The 20,821-nt window shown below is 41.7% G+C and overlaps 1 protein-coding gene across 14 annotated transcripts in view; it reads right to left on the reverse strand.

Moving 5' to 3' along the window:
* Positions 1-20,507, reverse strand: part of Eri3 (ERI1 exoribonuclease family member 3) — a 132,733-nt gene extending 112,226 nt beyond the window's left edge. For 4 of the 14 annotated variants that reach the window (XM_013364457.4, XM_005317944.5, XM_013364452.4 and 1 more), the window contains exons 1-3: positions 20,045-20,406; positions 17,749-17,824; positions 4,942-5,219 (exon numbers count right to left, since the gene is read on the reverse strand). In XM_013364457.4, coding sequence (XP_013219911.1) covers positions 4,942-5,219; positions 17,749-17,824; positions 20,045-20,179 — 489 coding nt within the window. In that variant the 5' untranslated portion in view covers positions 20,180-20,406. The other 10 variants (XM_040288535.2, XM_040288533.2, XM_040288538.2 and 7 more) reach the window with 8 other exon arrangements.
* Between the last annotated feature and the right edge of the window lie 314 nt (positions 20,508-20,821).

Genomic DNA, 20,821 nt, shown 5'->3' on the forward strand with positions numbered 1-20,821 from the left:
CTATAAAAAAGAAACTCTTTTACTCAGTAGTTCTAACTCGAAATGCAGATGGAGTCTCTTTAAGGTTTCTATAAAAAGGGGGAAAAAAAAGCCCCTGTGGACAAAGACCAAACACTAGAAAACTTCAACCCCAAAGGTCATTTTTCTCCAAAGTTAAGGGCACTTGAATACAGATGAGAAGGAAAACAGTAGGCAGGGCTGCTGTAGAGCATTGAGAAAAGCAGTACCCAGGAGCCTGATGGAACGGCCAGAGAGGACTCAGGGAGGCAGCAGCCAGGATGTCAGCTCCCCAAATGGGGAGAGCTGCGTTGCCCCTCCCTTACTAGCTGTCCAGACAGATGAGGTTACTTCCTCCTCCCCATGAGCTGTGGCCTATACCTCATTTTCCTCACTTACATTTACTTTTGTCTCTTCTGAACACTGAGGTGGTGAGAGAACTTGCCCTGAGGTTAAAGATGCACAATTAAAGATCCCACCAAAGCTTTCAGGCTGCTCTCTGGGCCTCAGGGTCAGAACAACTATCATTCCATGCACATCCACACCAAAATGAGCAAAGTGAACCCCTGCTAGTAAGGACAAAGAAGCCACTATTCTCCTAAACCAGATAAAAATCTACTTCTATATCAGAAACAATTCCTAAAACAAGAAAGGAGCTATGTTCCTGAAACTTAGAGGCTTTAATACATTATAAACTATCTAAATTAACATTTAAGTGAAAAAATGTTTTCCAATGAACAATAGTTTCATATTTGAGGAACACCTATCATGTTAATCTGAAGCAAAACATGTAAAACAAATAAAATGAGTGCAACAACCAGAACACAAAAGCCTATTATTGGCAAACCAACCACTGCAGTTTCACCTAGTTGAACAAAGTACAAAAATAAACAACAAAAATGATGACAAATGGAAAATACCAGATGTTTTACTATATTTATAACCAATATTGTTACTCACCCAAGTACGACAGAGTTTACACCTGTTAGATTTTCATGATGGCATTCCTTGAGGATAGTCCCAATAAGCTGACTCAGGGATTTCTGAAAACCAGAGACAGATGAGCCCATGCAAGCCTCCAAAGGGCCTTGGACCAAAACTTGTTTCTGCCTCCTATGCACCCAGAGTCATGATGTACTCTAGAAGAATCAAAAGTATCCTAGGCAGAGATCATGGGTATTGAAAGCTCTTAGGAGCTGGTCAAGAGAGGAGCTGTGATGGTTTTCATTCATGATCCCAGTTCCACCCACAGGAGGCAGGCAAACTTTACCCATAAAGAATCTGTCAAGAGGAGAGACATCACTCCATTCTGAGAGAGCACTATGGAAAGCTGACCTTCTAACTGACTTGCATAGAACATTCTAGCCTTTTATTCTCTTTGGAAGTTCCTTCTCATCTCAAATTTCAAACTTTCCTATTTCCATTTAAATTTATTTTTGTCCTGATTAAAATGAAGAGCAAGTTATTATCATACTCCTTGGAACAACTACTCCCACATGATGAAGTTATTTAGTATGGATGAGAAATCAGTTGCCCAAAATGTAGTCCATTCCTCTTCTTTCTTACTAAATATCATTTTTTTGCCTGAAATGATTTTTGTTCCCCTCAATCACACTTTATCCTTTCCCCCCATTTCCCATGCTGACAAAAAGACCTAAAGAAACAGCACAGAGGCTCTAATGAGAACCTGACCTATAATGAACTCACTAGAAGGATGCTGACCTACCTGAAACTAAAAATTTCAGTAATCTATTTTCTTAGCTTTCCCTGAATCCTATGATGAGCCTGCTACTTGCAATCCCTAAAGAAGACCCCCACACAAATACACCAAAAAAGAGGGGGGAGGCTTTAAGTTATTAATAACAACAGGTCTTAAGCTGCCTATCCCTTTTCTGAGGGTGATCCAAAGAGTAGTCCAACATAGATGTGTGGCCCTAAGCTCACCTTCCTACCTGTTGATCAGAGCATTGTAGAGGCTTAATGAAGTTGAGATACATTACATTTATCACTTGCCCTAGATGCACTCAAATCCATCACTATGTCACAGCAAGAAGTTAGATTGATCTGACAAGATTTGCTCTTCTTCACAAACCCATGTAAGTTATTACTCAGTATCCCACGCTCTTCTAGCTGTTTGCTGATTGATTATCTGACGATCAGGTCAAGTATCTTCTCTGGAATCACAGTAAACTAACAGGTCTATAATTTCCAAGATCATTCGTATTCCCCTTTTAAAGATAAGACAGCAAATGCTTCTTCCTGAGTTCTCTAAAGCAACAGCTAATGCTTTGCTAATAATGAACCAGGGCAGCCAATTCCTTAAGTGCCCTTGGAATCACATCATCAGGGTTCATTGATTCTGGAGGTAATCTTTAATCAGGCTCAGATCCTGGTAAACAGCATGAGGTTCTAACTTAGCCTGAATCTGGAAAGACCTGGTGTCTAAGAGAAGAAAGTTTGTGATACAGTGATTTAAATCTATACTATATCTTCAGCATTGTAATAGATAGATATATAGATACATTAAAAGAATAATAGTTTGACAGAGAGATTAAAAGGTGACACTTAAAAACCCAATTGAGGGGCTGGGGCTATGACTCAGTGGTAGAGTGCTTGCCTAGCATGTGTGATACACTGAGTTTGAACCTCAGCACCACATAAACAAATAAAATAAAGGTACTGTGTCCATCTACAACTAAAAAATGTATTTTAAAAAAAATTTTTTTGAGCTAGGCATGGTGGTGCACACCTGTAATCCCGGTGGCTCAGGAGGCTGAGGCAGGAAGATTTCAAGTTCAAAGCCAGCCTCAGCAACAGTAAGGTGCTAAGCAACTCAGTGAGACACTGTCTCTAAATAAAGTACTAAATAGGTCTGGGAATGTGGGTCAGTGGTTGAGTGCCCATAAGTTCAATCCCTGGTACCCCAAAAAACCCAAAAACCTGAACAAACAAACAGAAAAAACAAATGAGACACAAATTAGACTCTATCTTCAGGAACACTGGCAAGACCCTCTGCAGGACATCAGAACAGAGTTACATAATTATGAGTTTATAATCTAACTGAAAAGATAAAGGAACACACATCCATAAGCACATCTTAGAGGAAGCAGTAAGCAGCAAATACCATAACATAGGTGCCAAACAATTATGAAGGATCAGAAGAGGGATGAATCACATGTAAGAGAGATGTCTTGAATTTTAGATTCCTGTCCCATTAAGGCTTATTCAATGACTGAAACCTAATCTGTAAGGGAAATGGAGTGTTAGGACATGGTTCTCTGATTCTCAACTTAGAAGACTCTACTTAACCAAAACTCCCAACCTACCACACAGGCACACCCACCATGTCAGAGAAACCCCAATAGTTTGAGAAGGCAAAGATCAGACTTTACAGCACAGGCAGGAGCAAAAGTCAGAGAAAGTTAAGTGTGGCTTACTCCCAGGCTGTATTCCCTTTTATCCAAAGTTCCTTCTCTTAGGGTATTATCCATATCCAGTTTGTCTTCTAAGGCCTCCATAGGCATGATTCCAATGCCTCTGAGGTACACCATTATTTTAGCAGAAAACAGGAAAGAGGAGAGAAGAAAGGAAAAAAGGGTTGTGATGTCTGCTTTAGGCAAAATAATTTATCATTCTAAAGACAGACCCATTTCTGGGGGAAGGGGGGCATGAGAAATAAAGCCAGTTTATCTCTGAATGGACTCCCAAAGTACCCAATGCTGAAGGTCCTCTTCTCCTCTTCCTGCTTACTCCTACTGTAACCTGCTCCCAGACCAACAAATCTATGCATCCCCAAATTACATACTATATAACCTAGCCCTGTAGAGAAGAATTACAGTCCTAGAGTCAGGCATATCTGAGGCCCATTGCAATGAACTGCCACATAGGCTCCTGACCACTTCCCTCAAAGCAACCACCAAGCACTTAAACATAATTCAGCATAGTTGTCTCTCTGCTATTAATCCAAGCTTCCTAGCAGCATAACTTTTAAAGGTAAAAGGTCTTTTTACCCAGCTGGTGACTAAGGGGGAAAAAAAAAAGCAAGCAAAAGAAATTTTCTTTTCCAAAAGATCAACAATAGTACTTGTTCAGGTTATCTAATGCTACATAAAAAATACACCAAAACTTGTGGCTTAAAGCATCAACAATCATTTGTTACTTCTTACAGTTCCTATGAGTCAAGAATTTGGAAGTGGCTTGGCCTGCTGAAGATCTCTCCTGAGGTTGAAGTCAAATGTTCACTGGGGCTGCAGTCATCTGAAGGCTTGACTGGAGCTAGTGAATTCACTTCCAAGATGCCTCACTCACATGGCTGCCAAACTGGTAGTAACTTTTGGATTAGAGCCTCAGTTCTAATGTGCCTGTTCACAGGATTGCTTGAGTATCTGTGTAGCAGAGTGGCAGGCTTTCACCAGGGCAAATGGTCCAAAAGAACAAAGTGGACTGCAATTTTTTTTTTTTAACTTAGTCTCAGAAGTCACACGTTGTCTCTTCTGCTATAATCTATTGCTTAGACAAGGCCATCCTTGGTTCAGTGTGGGAGAACTTCCAAGGGTATGAATCCCAAGAGGTAAGGATCACTGGGGATCAATATGGAGGCTGACTACCACAGTACCCCCTAAAAGAACAAGTGACAGTGGCAGAAGAAGGGAGGAAGGAAAGGAAAGGAAAGGAAAAGAGGAGAACAGAAGAGAAGGAAATATTTTGATTCCCAAAAGCTGAGACCAGAAAAAAACAATATGCCCAGTTTTCCCCAGAGACTTGTCAGGTCTACCTTGCCCTAGCATACCTGAACCAAACCCTGCTTCCTAGGCAGAAACTCCAGATGAACAGCTAAAACCCAGGAAGACATGAGAAAATAGCTCTGGATCCCAGGTAGCGAGATGCTCCTCCCTCCCTTCTTGCCCACCCCACCTCTTCTAAAGCAATGATTGCAACAGTTACCTGAGGATGAATCTGTGGCTTGTCACACGTGGCCTCAAAGTCCAGCACTAAAAAGTAGTGATACCTCTGGGGAGGAAAGGACACCATTGCCGCCATGGATGCGCCAAAGCCGTGGGCCGCCAGCTTTCTGGTGGATATGGAGCAGAACTCCGGAACACCACAAGGAGAAAATAATTGGGAGCCCAGCACTTTTCTCGCTCTTGAAAGTAAATACGAAGAAAATCGAGCTGCTCCAGTCTGTAAAGGTGCTAGCATTGAACATCCAGAAGCATCTAAAACTTAGGGGAGGAAAGTTAAAAAAACAAACAAAACAAACAAACAAACAAAAAACACAGAGAGCCTGGGTTACTCCCCTCCCACTGTGGCCTTGTTCCATCTAGTCTTCAGGAATGTCCATGCAACATGAGCCACTCCTCAGGGTTTCTAGGCCCCTTTCTAAATCACGGTATCCATTACTAAAGTTCAGGACCCTAAAACCAGCACCTGCAGCATTATTACAGCTCTGAGTCTCCCAGATCATTCTCAAAACAACACGCAGCACTGGCCTTCATCTTTAAACTGAGCTCTAGTTCAAAAGGGAGTAGAGAGAAAAATTCTGTGGTCACTTCCCAGGTGGCAACAGTTAACTTTAAAGCTAAGTGTCCCAAAGTTAACATGAGGTGACCCAGTTGCACAATCAGTCCTGGGAGTTAAGTAGACCCCGACAAACAGCCAGAAATGTCCAAGGCTCTCTCCTTAGCTCTGTTACATGCCATTTGACCTGGGTTGTCCTGACAGTGTCTTGACATCTCTGCACACCAATGTGAAAGTGTGAAAGCAAACAAAGCAAATCCCAGGGGAATTTGCTCCCAACATTCTGGTGACTTCCCAACCCCCACAGTGGTAAGCAGCACCCTGGGGGAATGAACAGGGCCTGGAGAGCACAGCTGGCAACAGCCTCAGGCCTCCTCATTTGCTGCCATTCAGACTCACTCTCTCCTAAAGGCTCTGACTGTGGGACTTTTTAAATAGGGAAGGAAAAAGAGAAAACCCAGATGTGGCAGTAATGGGAGCTTTGCTAAAAGTCTAGTAAAGTTTTCTGAGTGAACATGTGCAGAAAAAAAAAATCATTTTTCCTTTAAATTTGCAGTATGTCTGCTCCTCAGAGGGCTAACTAAATATAAAAATCAAAGCCTAAGTTTTACTCACAAATAACTCAAGTTTCAAAAAATATAAATAAGGAACAAAGCAACAATTTTGTCTTTCTTCCTTTTACACCTAACACTCAAATTTCCTTCAACTTCTCAAACAAGAAATCCTACCACTCAATACAGATATAACCATAATTTATGCTTTTTGAGGCCCCATTTCAACATAGCTAAATGCGATTGCCTCAGAATGGCTGTGAACATCTGGCTCTCTCCACATCAGGTAGTGAGGACAGCACACTGTGAATCCCAAGCATACTCAAAGGCAATGAGGTCACTACTACCTGGGCAAAAAAAAAAAAAAAAAATGGACAATGTCACATTATCACTTCTTTTTTCCATTTCTCTCCTGATTCACTAAATGAGTACAATCATTTGCCTATGTTAGGATATGTGCTAGTGTAGGTCTTTAATTTCCCCAAATGAATGAAAACCAAAAGGATTTTAAGTTCTTCATGGATCCTGAACAAGCATAGCACTTGCTTATAGTCTCCCCCAAAATGTAGCCAAACCTCCTCAACCCAGGTGACAAAGGCTAGCTTGAGTTTCATTATGGAATCTCTTGGAAAGGCAAAAGGGCCAACATCCCTTTGAAAATCAGAATCTAAAATAACTTATCACATCACCTACTCCTGAATAGTACTGGGAAACCTTATTGAGATGGCAGACACCCATCTGCTAATTAGGATCAAAAGTCTCTCTCTAATCCCTTGAAATCAGACCACATATAAGGACTTTTGAAATCTTTAACCTTCTCCAATATGTCTATAGTATATGCAGCATAAATAAACTTTTATCTGCAAAATACAGGCAATTAAGCATCATGATTAATGAGAACTTCCAGGTTTGAGTTCAGACTTTATCACTTAATAGCCATGGCACCTTGGGCAAGCTCTGTTCTTCAATTCCTCACCTGTAAAATGACAATAACACCACTACCCACTCTTTAAGTGAGAATGAAATGCAACAACACATGTAAAGCACTAACAACAATGTATGGGACATAAGGGGTGAATAAATATTAGCTTACTATTATTACTACTATCATACAGTAGGCTATGCACACCTGTTCAAGCCTGGATCCCCATATCCCAGCCTATAAGTCTAATTAATGCATCAGGCAGCCTCGGGGAGTTACATCAGTGTTTCCTCCATCCCTAGAATGCTCCAGACCGCCCATAGAGCACATTATATACACCCTATCCCTTCCCATGAACAACACATGGATGGCTAGAGGTTCTCTGGCCTGTAGGCCTTATTTTCTCACCTGATTTCACCCACATCAAAAGGCATCTCTTATAGGAAGTCTTAAAAATAGACATTAAAAGGCTAGGCCTCCACATGTAAACAGTCACTGGTTCCTTACTTCCTTTCTTCTAACAACTAAGTTCAGTTCAAATCAAGAAAAGAGGATAGCTCTTCCTCTTCCCTTCCTGAAAAATTTAATCCTATAGCAGAAGAAGTTACTGCCTACATCAGCTGGAGGGGAGATACAGAGGTGTGGGGGAAGAGTCAGAGCCCAAGCAGGGCTAAGAGGGCATCCTTGAAGATGTGGGAAGATGTGCAGCATGTCAGAGCCAAAGACAGGTGAGGAGGCATTCATGTCCAGGGCAGTCTACTCTGGGGAGTCATGGGCAGGACAAAAGAGGCACTCAGGAGTGAGTGAAACAGGGCAACGGCCAGCAATGGGAGACTGGTTACACACAGAGGGATTGAGCAAAGAAGTACATACACTAAAGATAATGGGAACCAGGTTTCTCACTGTTAAAGAAAGTAGTTAAAATATGAAAAGGGTGTCAGGCTTGGTGGTGCACAACTGTAATCCCAGTGGCTCAGGAGGCTGAGGCAGGAGGATCACGAGTTCAAAGCCAGCCTCGGCAACTTAGCAAGGTGCTAAGCAACTCAGTGAGATCCTGTCTCTCAATAATACATAAAAACAGGCTGGGGACGTGACTCAGTGATTAAATGCCCCTAGGTTCAATACCTGGTACAAAAAAAAAAAAAGGAGAAAATAGGTGGTGCCAGATTGGAATTGGCAGTAAGAGTGCAAACGCATGGTTTCTGCCTTAGACCTGGATATTTAAGTGTAGATATATTTAGTATGAGTAGGTATGTAAGTGTGTATGTATATATACAAATTACATATATATATACACATACACACACAAATATACATATTCACACACACATAAATATTTTCTAGTTCCATCTAAAGAAGAGCTGGGAAGCAGCACCACTCGGTTGGCTTCTAAATACCATTCTCTATTAAAAGAACCTGAGTTGCAGGGCAAGGTGATGCTTGCCTGTAATTCCAGTGGCTTGGGAGACTGAGGCAAGTTCAAAGTGCCTCAGTGGGACCCTGTCTCTTAAATAAAATACAAAACAGGGCTGGGGATATGGCTCAGTGGTTGAGTGCCCCTGAGTTCAATTCCCAGTAGCCCCCCGTCCCCCCAAAAAAGAACCAGAGTTCCTTGGAGAAATGGCTGGTTCCAGGGCTATGGCAGAAAAAGAACAAGATAGGCCTGGAAAATCCTGTTGTACCAGAAAAATCACCCTGAATAATTAATGGTAGTAATGGATTAAAATACACTGAATAAACTAGGGAAACTATGAGTCCAAAAAAATATAAATGAATACAACTAAAGTTAATTGAAGGATATTTACATAGTTTCAAAGTATCTCTCCATAAAATGCTTATTAACTATAAAAGGAAATGATTTTATAATGCAGAAGCTTGACAGACATCACCTTAATCAACTGATCAAAAATAAACATCATCTGCAATATCAATTAAAATCACATGCCATCTGAAAGATACAATAGAAACAAAGCATTATTTCTACAACATTTTGTTGAACAGGCACAACCTGAATTTAATCATGAGAAAAAAAAAAAAAAAAAGCCCTAATTGAGAGCCAATCTACACAATAACCATCCTGTAATCTTCAAATGTGTCAAGGTCATGAACATCAAGGAAAGTCAAAAAGACACTAATAATACTTGATAACTAAATACAATCCATGATTCTGAACCATATCATTTTGCTACAAAGAACATTCCTGGGATAACTGGTAAAACTTGAATGGGATTTGTGAGTTAGATGGAGGTGTCATACTAATGTCAATTTCCTGATTTTGATGGTTGTATTGTGGTTAAGAAGATGTCCTTGCTTGTAGGAAATACAAAGTGTTCAGGACGATAGGGAACTAGTTTGGGAACTTAACCCTGAAATAGTTCAAGAAAAAATTCTTTGTGCTGTACTTACAACTTTTATGTAAATTAGGACTGTTTCAAACTTTTAAAAAATTATTTTTAAAAATCCATATGCAGGCCTGGGGGTGTAGCTTAGTGGAAGAGCACTTGCCTAGCATGCATAAAGCCCTGGGTTCAATCCCCAACACTGAAAAATAAAAAATAATACTAAAATATAAATAAAGTCTGTGTATGATGTGATCTAAAAAATAAAAACCAGAACAAGTGGTATGTGAAAAAGAGAGACAGAGACAGAGGGAGGGAAGGAGAGAGACAGAGGGAAGGAGAGAGAAGGAGGGTGAGAGGAGAGAGAAGGAGGGTGAGAGAGAGGGAGAGAGAGATCTCCCCACCGTGTACCCTCTGGCAGCAAATTTGTCAAAAGCGAGCCCTAAAGCATCCCCTCAGCCCAAACAGTCTCTATCAAGTTGAGTCTTCATCAGAAGAGCCCCTATTCCACGATCCCCTCACTGGCACTGAGGCCCCAGACAGCTATCAAGAAACACCTCAGCACTCCCTACATGACATTCCACCTGTTCTTGTACCTTCTGGCAGCTGAAGGGCTTCTCTTTCATACTGATGTCTTTGTACTTTAGTTACAGGTTTGAAGAATATAAGTCTCACAGTTTACAACCTCAACTGGATCTTTGAATATTTAGTTAAGGGACAGAACTTAAAAAGAAACAGTTTATGATTCTCTGTATTTCTGCAAACTATCTTTAATCAGAGAACAAAATTTACACATTTATTCTCAGACCTCCTTTTACTTCTAACAAATTAAAGGTAGTAAGCAGCCTACAGCAAGGGGGAATATGAATGATTCTCTCCTCAAAATGAAGGGATTGGTCCTCCAAAGGGGACGGAAGAGGGGTAAATATGGACTGCCCTGGGGCCAGCCTGATTTGGAGAAACAGGCCTGCGCCACAGCCCCTGGAGGACGGTCTCTGTACAGCATATTTACACAACAGACACCAATGGCTCCTCTGCAGCCATTACTGTCTATCAGGTAAATAACACATGTGCCAAGACACACATTTAATGAGGGAAATAATATGCCTTTATAAAAAGACTCAATCTGTATTTACCTGAGAGACCAAAGAAGCACCAAATCACCAGATTAGTGGAACCACAGAGGAGTCGTTCTGGTGTCTTGGGTAAATAGACATTTTATAGCCTCCATTACTAGAAGGGGGAAGGGAGAGTAGAGGGAGGGGGTCATTCTTCAACTCCACATTCACAGGCCAGGGGAGCCTCAGGGATGGGACAAGCAGAGGAGTCCATCAGGAAACACGTGGTCTATTCCACTCCACCTCCCCAACCACACAGACTTAGAATCTTTGGGAACATGGGGATTGATAGCATCCCTGTATTCAATCCATGCCATTAAAAGCCAGACTGGGAGGCAGGGGTATCTTCCAGATAAACTCCAAGGTACCAGAGGCGGTTCCTGTGTTCAACTAACTAGAAATACCTGAACCACTAGAACTATAGCTTCTTCAGTTTTCAGTCCTAAGGCAAGTCCCTGCCCAGGTCTGACCTATAGCATTACAGGTGCTCAGGCCCTGAGTCACAGAAGCAACAACAAAGAACACTGTACCATCTGTTTGTAACTCACCTAGTCCCAAGCTTTGTCTTAGGCAGCAAAAAGTTGCTTGGTAAGGACATAAATAGACCGCATGCCTTTAGAATCATAATCTTCAATTAAAGAATGTATCCTTACTGCCAGAAATCTTTCCACAAAAATCAAACAGTCAAAAGAAAAGAAAACCTCAGAGGCAACACAGTCTAGTCAGCCAATAGAAATGAAGCCCAGGAAGAAAAAGGAGCACCCAAGGTTCACACAGCAAGAAAGAGAAAGAACAGAACCAGGTCTCTAGAACTAGGCCGTGGCTCCAGTGCAAGGAGTAGAGCTCTCCACTCATCCCCCAATCTTCTCTACAGTCTCATAGAATAGACAGGAGTCTGAAGGCTCTGTCTATTCCACTCAAGGCTACAAAATGGAGACAAAAGAAAGCATGATATACCCCACAAACTCTATACGACTTTCTGATGACCCCAACATGGTAAGGAAGGAAGAACTCTAAAGGAGGACCCTCACCTCAACAAAACACTCTACTCCTCTTTGCAACCTGTCACTGCCCTTATCCTATAACCACAGCTTCTGCTCCAAGGCAGGGCTAAGGTGAGCTTCCCACTTCAGAAACAATTGCTAATCCCAAATTACCTAAGGACTTTCACTAAAGGCTTACAAGAACACCAGATTCTTATGGCAACAACAAAGCCATAGCAGGCTAGCTTCAACTGGTCCATCTCAACAGCTCAAAACAGCACACATCAAGAGGCAACTATTTATAATTTGCTTGCTGTTTGCTAAACCATCAGCATGCTTACAACTTGGTCAAACTCTTTCCAGGGACCAAAGTTGGACAACATCTCTTAGTAAAGTGCTACAAGTCAGCTGCCCCTCCATTACACACAAGAGGACAGAAAGTCTTGTTTCCTAAGGTACAGCAAATAAGATAGGGAGGGAGGGTGCAGTATGATCATCCCTTTAAGTACCTCCCATACTATAGACAATATATGATCATCCCTTTAAGTACCTCCCATACTATAGACAATATCTACAGATTCTGTAGATATTGTCTATAGTATGGGAGGTACTTAAAGGGATGATCATACTGTTTAAATATCTTCTAGGCTCTTGCTTTCAAGATGGAGAACTGGTGTTGAAGCAGAGCCATACAATCTAGTTGTTAAAACACTTGAGTCAGAAAAATCTAGGTTCAAATCCTAACTCTACTGCATATTCTTTGTAATAATAGCTAAAATAATACCAATATCTTGGGTTCAATTCAATCAAATAATGTACATACAATGCTCTGCATGATAGTAAGTGCTCAATGAAAAGGAGCTACAGTTAAAACATGAGAAAGAGAAAAGGGAAACACCATTTTCTGTGTTGGTGATTTATAGATCTTAATCTCATTTAATCCTACCAAATATCAAGCAAAATGGTTAACACTATTTCCATTTTACACCTGAGGAAACTAAGGCTAAAAGATACCCAACTCTTTGGGTACTCTTAGTTTCCTCTACCATGTTTGATGGCCCACATTTCCACACTTGATGGATTCTCCATCGATCAATTTTAATTTTTCTTTCTTTTTTTATCTTTTTTTTTTTGTACCAGCGGTTGAATCCAAGGTACTTTTCCACTGAGCCACATCCCCGGGTCTTTTTATTATGAGACAGGGTCTCCCTAAGTCTCTTAGGGCCTCACTAAGTTGCTGAGGCTGGCTTTGAATTTGCAATCCTTCTGCCTTAGACTCCCAAGCTGCTGGGATTACAGATGTGCACCACCATGCCCAGAAAAATCTAACTTTTTTTTTTTTTTTTGGTGCTGGGAATTGAACCCAGGGCTTTGTGCATGCTAGGCAACACTCTACCACTGCCCCAGCCCCAATTTTTCTTTTTAAGTAAGGTGTGATTTTAACCAGAAGTAACTCAAACTTAGGCAGTGATTAAACCTAAATCAACCAAATTTGATTTCATAATAATTTTAAAAAGAAAAACAAATTACAGCCCTGAGCACAAAAATAGGAACAGGAAGGGATGTCTTGAATTAAAACACAATGGAGAACTTAAAGCTCCTTCTCAAATACAATTCCAGAGGTGCAAATCTTCCCACCTTACAGAGTGAGAAACTGGCAGGAGGAAGGTTATAATCAGCTCTTGCCCAGGTCCCCAAATGTGACATTTCCTTTTCCAAATCTGAACTTTTGCAAATGCTACTCCCTCTATATTGGAATGCCCCTCTATTTTTCACTAGGCAAATTATCAACCCTTCTCCAAAACCCAGCTCAAATCTCCCCCTTTAATAGCTCTGATAACCCATCAGAAAGTTAACTGCTTATTATTCAGTAACGCAGTTTATTCTTATTTTGTAACTTTTCTCTATGTTAGGTATCTGTTTTCCTTCTACTAATAATTTTCAAGGAGTTGAGAAAAAGAATAGAAAATAGCTATATATAGGCATATGTGTGCATGTTTATGTAAAAAAAAAGCATATCAGATATGCTAATGCCTTGACTTTTTTTGAGACTCCTTCATGTACTTTAAAATTTCATATACAACATTAAAGAAGGGCATGATATTTATTTATTTACTTATTTGTTTGTTTATTTATGGTATCAGGGATTGAATTTAGGGGCACTCGACTACTGAGTCACATCCCCAGCCCTATTTTGAATTTTATTTAGAAATAGGGTCTCACTGAGTTGCTTAGCGCCTCACTAAATTGCTGAGGCTGGCTTTGAATTGATGATCCTCCTGTCTCAGTCTCCTTAGCCGCTGGGATTACAGATGTGAACACTGCACCCAGCAAGATTTATTTTTTAAATCTAAATGGTGAAAGAGTTTTAAAAGCTTGAGAAACACTGAGTTAGACCCTTAGGTGCAAGGACTACATTTTGTTCATTTCTGTATTCCCAGTATCCAGCACAGGGTCAGGCACAAAGTTAAGTATGAGTTTGCTAAATGAATTAATATGCCCAAAGTCCACTGCTCTGGAATTAGAACATGCCAAAACAGAGCACGGCCCAGGCACCAAACAAAGGTTGGTTCTTTCTTTCTTTCTTTTCTTCCTTCCTTCCTTTCTATTCTTCTCCCAGTCCACCCCATTCTGTCCTCCCCAGTTGAGAGAAAGAGAAATTGCCTTGGTGCCAGAATACTATTAAAAGGATTAATTTAGGGACCGGTGTTTGGACTGTCACATCCAATCACTACCCACAGATCTACAGCTTCCCAAATCAGGCTCATGCAAAGAGGAATCAATTGCAAGGACACAGAGGGTCTGAACAGGCATACTAATGGCCTCCCGAGGTGCCAGCGGCCAGCTTTGACACTCCCATAAATTATCTGCCTTTTGATTTTACCTGTAGCTGTGGGGCACAAGGCACAATTTTGAACATATCAAAGCAATCTCTTGTAACCCAAGGCTCCCCAAGGAATGTCCCCAAAGGAGAAAAGGCTAAAAACAACAACCCAAAGGGAATCTGCTTCCCAACAGGTCTGGTCCTAGCAGTCATCAAACATTAAAACCCAAACGAACCAAAGAGATACAGTAGGACTCAAATGAAGCCTCAAAGATATGGACAAGGCATGTATCAGACTGCAGTTCTGCAATGACTACACATCTCCCACTCAAGGAAAGAGAAATCACAGTAATAAACAAACGCAATTTCATCTGGAGGCAAATGTACGCTAGCTTTGACAGTAACTCACAGTATGACTTTGGGCAACTCACTTAACCTTGTTGGGCCTCAGTTTCCTCACATGGTAGGCAAGGAAATGAATACTATCTGAACAACTTCCTGCAGTGGTGGTAAAAGCAATCTAAAAAATTCAAGAGGCACTTTACAAAGATGTAGGGCCACAAGGGTGACAATACCAATAAATGGCCCCAGACAAACAAGGAGGTATGATTAGTCACAGGTGAAATTTACTGGGAAACTGCTCATTCAACTCACTTTACTGATGGTGTTGAGACTAAGGTCCATACCCCCCAAAGTTCTGGGATTCTGAATGGAACTCCTGCTGTGTGCAAATTTTCCATTAGGCAGGACAGTGCCTTGCTTTTGTTGTAACTTCCTCCTATGTGCTGGCTCTCATCACCAGGGCTGTTTCTATCATATGGACACAATGACAACTGTGCTGATTCAAAAGTACTTGTCAACTATTTCCTGCTTTAAAAAAAAAAAATCATTGTGTAAAATACTATTAGTAATAAAAATGTATCTAGGCACTGTGCTAACAGCTTTATATACATTACCAAAGTCTTTAACCAACCTATTAAGTCCTCTATCTCCATTTTACAGATAGGAAAGTGAAGCTCAGAGAGCTAAGTCATTTGTGCAAGGTCACATAAACACTACTATCAGAAGGCTATAGGCTGAGCCAAATGCAGTGACACATGCCTATAATCCTAGCAACTCCAGAGGCTAAGGCAGGAGGATTGCAAGTTCAAAGTCAGCCTCAGCAACTTAGGTCCAGTCTCAAAACACAAAACTTAAAAAAGAAAAAGGTGGGGGTGGGGCTGGGGATGTGGCTCAGTGGTTAAACACCCATGGGTTCAATCCCAGTAACACCCCCCCCTCAAAAAAAAAAAAAAAAAGAAAAAGAAAAGAAACCTACAGGTTTGGGGTGGAACTACAAGCTTCCCTCTAGCAATGTGGAAGACAAAAGTCAAGAGCAAACACAGGGCTCTGTGCTATAATCTCATTAGACACTCAACAAATACTTTATTTGGTTCCTGTGCCTGACACATCATCATATCCGAACCAGGAAACAATTTCTAAAATTGGGAAAAGGTCATCAGTCTGCTGCAAGCAAGGAAAGGAGCGACTGAGTAGGACAGAAAGAGGACAATTCCCTAGAAAGCTTAGGAAAATGGGTCAGTTTCTGTGTGTATTGTTCAAGTAAGTTCAAAGCAACTGACATTAAGCCATGAACCCTAAAACCAATATCCCTTCCAGGGCTTTATTTATTCCATACTTCCTTCAATAGAAAATAGTTCCCAGAGCTGGGGGTTGTGGCTCAGTGGTAGAACACTTGCCTAGCATGTGCAAGGAGCTGGGTTCAATCCTCAGCACCACAAAGAAATAAATAAATAAAATAAAGGTATTGTGTTCAGCTACAACTTAAAAAAAAAAAAATTAGAAAAAGAAAATAGTTCCCAAAATCTTTGAATTCATTCTATATCAACTTTCCCTTTTTCTATACTCTAATCTGTGAGATAGGAGCTGATATTATCAACACATTCCTTGACAGACATACTTTAAGCTACAGTGGATAACCAAGAAGTTAGTGACGAGAACCAATATAACCATGAAAACAAAGATGCAGCTATACTTCATTGTAGGGACCAAAATACTTCCACAAAAGGGGAAATATAAAATGTTATCCATGTAACTGCCACAGCTTCCTTATTGGTCTGTTTCAAGTATTATCTGTCCCCTTCAATCCATTCTTCACACTGACATCAAAGCAAACTTTCTATAACACAAAACTAACTTCACTCTATTACCTAAATCCTTCTAATGGCTTCCTACTATTCTTAAGGGACAGCAAACTAGAGTCCATATATTAAATACAGATGCCACCTGTTTTTATAAATAAAGTTTTATTGAAATACAGCCATGTTCATTCATTTTCAAACTGTCTATGGCTGCTTTCACACATAACTGCCAAGTTGTGTAAAGCAGCCACCACAAAGGATCAATATTTACTATCTTGTCCTTTACAGAAAAGATTTACCAGTTTCTAATCTTTTTCTACCCACCCACATAACTCCAGGTCTAATTCTAAGAGTTTATAAGGCTCTGCCATCAACTTATCTCTCCTGCCCCTGCGTACTAAGCACTGTTTAAATCACATTGGACTTTCTCAAACTCAACAAAGCTCTGACACTTGGCTCCTTGTGTTTTCATCTAAATCTAGGTGAAGTGGTTACTTCCTCTGAGAAGCTGTTCCTGCATACATAAGTCTGGGTTAGGGACACTTCTGCACTCCCAAAGAACTTGCACTTCCTTTACTAGAGCACTCTCAGGTATAACTAACTGCCTCTTTACTATCTTTCTCTCCCATAAATTTTTGAGTTCTTTAGTGTCAGGGACAGTGGCTGTCTTGTTCACCATTACAATTCCAGGAACTAGCAAATTGCTTGGCCCTTAGTTATTAGACAAACTGCCTCCAAGACCCTAGATAATAATCATCAGAGTCTGCCTTTTTAGCAAGCCCCTGATCCTAGCAAAATGGAGACAGGTTGGGACTAGCTATTCACTTAAAGCTATTCACACAACTCAAATTAAACCAATATCACAAAGGCTTTGGTCAAATACATTAAGAGTCAAAAGTTGGGCTGGAGTTGTGGCTCAGTGGTGGAGCACTTGCCTAGCATGTGTGAGGCACTGGGTTCGATTCTCAGCACCACATATAAATAAATGAATAAAATAACCAACATCTAAAAAAATATTAAAATAAAAGAATCAAATGTATGTGTTTCATCCTCTTGTATTAAGACATGTATTTCTCAGGATAAAGGACTATTCTAGCTCTATTCAACCATCCTGAAAGTAAAGGGTGTTCATGAGATGCCCATTAAAAAAAATCATGAGAGAGCTCAAGAGTCTGAATCCCCAATTCCAATTCTCAATTTAAAGTCTTAGGGAAGTTTCCATAGGTTTTGAGCATATGCTGCCTAATAAAAGAAGCTACAGAAAATCAATCTGCACCAGTCCCACCCCCACCCCCACCAAGCCCAAATACTGATAAAGAAGTCAAGTCAAACTTGACCATGCAACAGGATTCTCACCTCTCCTTACTTCGAAGATGCCAAGACTGGCAGCTGGGGATGCTGAAGGTTCTGTGAGAGCTGGAAAGCCCCAATGCTGTGGACAAACACATATCTCTGCAACAAGTCTATTTCAACACAAAGGATCAAATCCCCACTAAGGATCATACTACACCTCAAATTCCTAAACTCAAAACTTTGGGATAACAGTTATCTATGTAGAAAAACAGTTTCCTACAGAACTTCCAGAAGCTATTAGTACCATATTTGTTTTTGGAATGATGGATTTCATGTTCTCTAGTAATATCCTTTGCTTGGTAAGGAGACTTACTTCCTAGAAACATCAAATATTTACAATGTCTGAGCCTGGGTTGAGAAAGATGGCCATGAAGTGGTGGCTCACTAGATAATTTCAGAATCCTGTCTAGACAAGGAGATACTAGTAAGGCTGACAATATTCCAAACTCAGGAACTAAAGCTAGGTCAGGACTGAGGCAGGGGTTAGTTGCCACAAACCCACAGGCCATATTGCAAATGGCCACAAATACCAAGAAACACTTTCAGGGTATTTCCAATTCTGCTTCAAGTTCTAAGAAAGTCAAAGTAACCAAACCCCAACTCAAACCATCAATGGACACCTATCCTATTTATCACCTAATTCAGATTTTCCAAAGAACCAGAAGTTGCATGATGATCCTATAAGCTAGTGATGCCCTTTACACAAAGAAGCACAAGTGGAACCAATACATTCCTGTCTACCATTATACACATTTAAGACTTCATTCTACTCAGGTCCTCTGGGAAAAGGCCACTCACTAACTTACCCCACCACAGAGAAAACACTTTTCAAAATGAAAGGGAATATAAGCACTTTTATTTAGAAATTTCAAGTTGGAGGAGGCACTCTTAGGCAAGCTCTATGACCTAGCTAGCTGATTATTTACAGGATCTTTGGGCAGGAATTGTTAATGAGCTTTTAATTTGGAGTGCTTAAGTTGCCAAAGTGCTCTGAGCTCCAGTGAAGCAACACAGAATCCATAAAGGAAACCTTATCAATCACTTACTGGCAGCTCCCTTCCCCCATTCTGCACCTCTTGCTGAAAGGCAGCCAAGTAGGTTTCTAACTAAGATCACAGACACACATTAGTGGAGTCACACTCCAAGTCCCTGTTTATAAATTGGCTTTTAAATGGTAGGGGATTCAGGTATAATATACTTAGGCTCCAAGAACGAACCCACTAAAACAAGGTATACTGTATATGATAAAGTCAGAATAAAGCAGAATTTGATGAAGTCAATTTCTGGTAGCAACTCTACAAATGAAAACCAGGTCAGGCCCACACCTGTAATCCCAGCTACTTGGGAAGATGAGGCAGGGGAATGGCAAGCTCAAGGTCAGATTAGGCAAATTTACCAAGACCCTATCTCAAAATAAAATTTAAAAAGGGCTGGGGATGTACCTCAGTGATAGAGCACTTGCTTACCAAGTGGGAAGCCCTAGTTTCAATCCCCAGTACTACAAGTCAAAAAAAAAAAAAAAAACACATCCAATCACAACCTACTATAATTAAAACAGAGAATAGTCTTTAGTCAATGAAATTCATGTTTTGTTGCCCTAATGCTGGGAAATTGATGAAATGTTGACAAGAGCAAATGCCATACAAGTGGCCAGAGACCTCTAGCAGAAAAACACAGTGGCCACTATTCGTTGCCAAATTCAGCCTTAAGAACAAACTCCACATACCTAGTGAGGGACCCCCACATCCAGCATCTTTCAAGTCAACAAGAAGCAACAACAAAAAAGTAAATAAATTTTAAAAGGAAGTTACATTTTTGCAAGAACTCAGTCATTGCCTCAATCCAAATTAATGTTTTTTTGTTTTTTTGTCTTAAGAAAACACCTGTTGCTGCCCACTTGCAGGAAAGGCAAACAGAAAGGTAGCCAAGTTAGGCCTTGATTCACTCCTTCCATCGCTTCAAATTTACAGAGGTAAACTGCTAATTTTGTGTGCATGTGTCGGGAGGGGGAGAGGGAAAATTCTCTCTCTACTATCTCCTTGCTGTTTCTAGCCTCTCTGGTCAAACCTCTCTAGTAATTCCAAGTAAGGAGTCAGCCCCCTTAATCAACTCACCCAATCTGTCTGGCAAAACCCAGCCCCGCTCCCCCTACACCAGAACGCTACTCAGTAGATCATGCATCGGGGGTGAGCACACCGGCCAGCACCCCAAACTGCAGAAACTATACAAGCCACGACCCGCCACCCGCATGCATTAACCAGGGCCTAGGCTGGGGGAGGGGGCTCTCAGCATCACCCACCCCAGGGTGTTGCCCCCAACTCGGACCCATCCAAGTCCAGGGGAGCGTAAGGGGAGGGGCAGGGGGCCAGGAGACCAGCCCTCCTTCCCAGGGCCGCCCCCGCCCCCCGTCAGCTGCGGGAGAGGCTGTCGCCATGGCAACGCCCCCTCCTCGGGGCCAGCGCGGCAGGCTTGCTCCAGGTGCAGGCCCCGACGTCTCCCTCGGCCTCAGCAGGCGCTCAGGGTAGTTGACGGCGGCGGGCGCGGCCCGCGCCGACTGCGGCGCCGGCCAGGCAGAGGCAGGGCCAGCTCCGCCTGCTCCCCACCGCCCGTTCCCGGCCGCCTCAACAGCGGCAGCCAGCACCACGAGTCCACAACACACCGACTCACCTCCGCGCACTCTGACCCCGACCGACGCGACGGATGGGCGGGCGCAGTGGCCAACCGCTGAGCCCGCCGTCGGCCCCTTTGACCAATGGGCTGCAGTGGGGCAGGGCTTCTTCTCCCCAAATGCTCGCTCTCCCGCCGACATGCGCGCTAAAGTGTGTCAAGATGGTGACTGCCGGTGGCGGCCTTATGGGACTTGTAGTTTTGAAACTGCACGTACTCAGAAGAGAAGGGGAGGGTCACTTCTGAGCAGTGAAAGGGATTTTTTTAAAAACTGAACACTTCTCAGCCCTAGAGCGACTCAGGTACCACACCTCTTTTTTCCCCACTTTTCAATATATCCATAAGGTGAGTATAGGCTCATAAAGTGACATTCTGTTTAGGTGACACTTTCTCCTGATTCATTCATTCA

This window comes from Ictidomys tridecemlineatus, chromosome 11, assembly GCF_052094955.1.
Source record: "Ictidomys tridecemlineatus isolate mIctTri1 chromosome 11, mIctTri1.hap1, whole genome shotgun sequence".
Lineage (NCBI taxonomy): Eukaryota > Metazoa > Chordata > Mammalia > Rodentia > Sciuridae > Ictidomys > Ictidomys tridecemlineatus.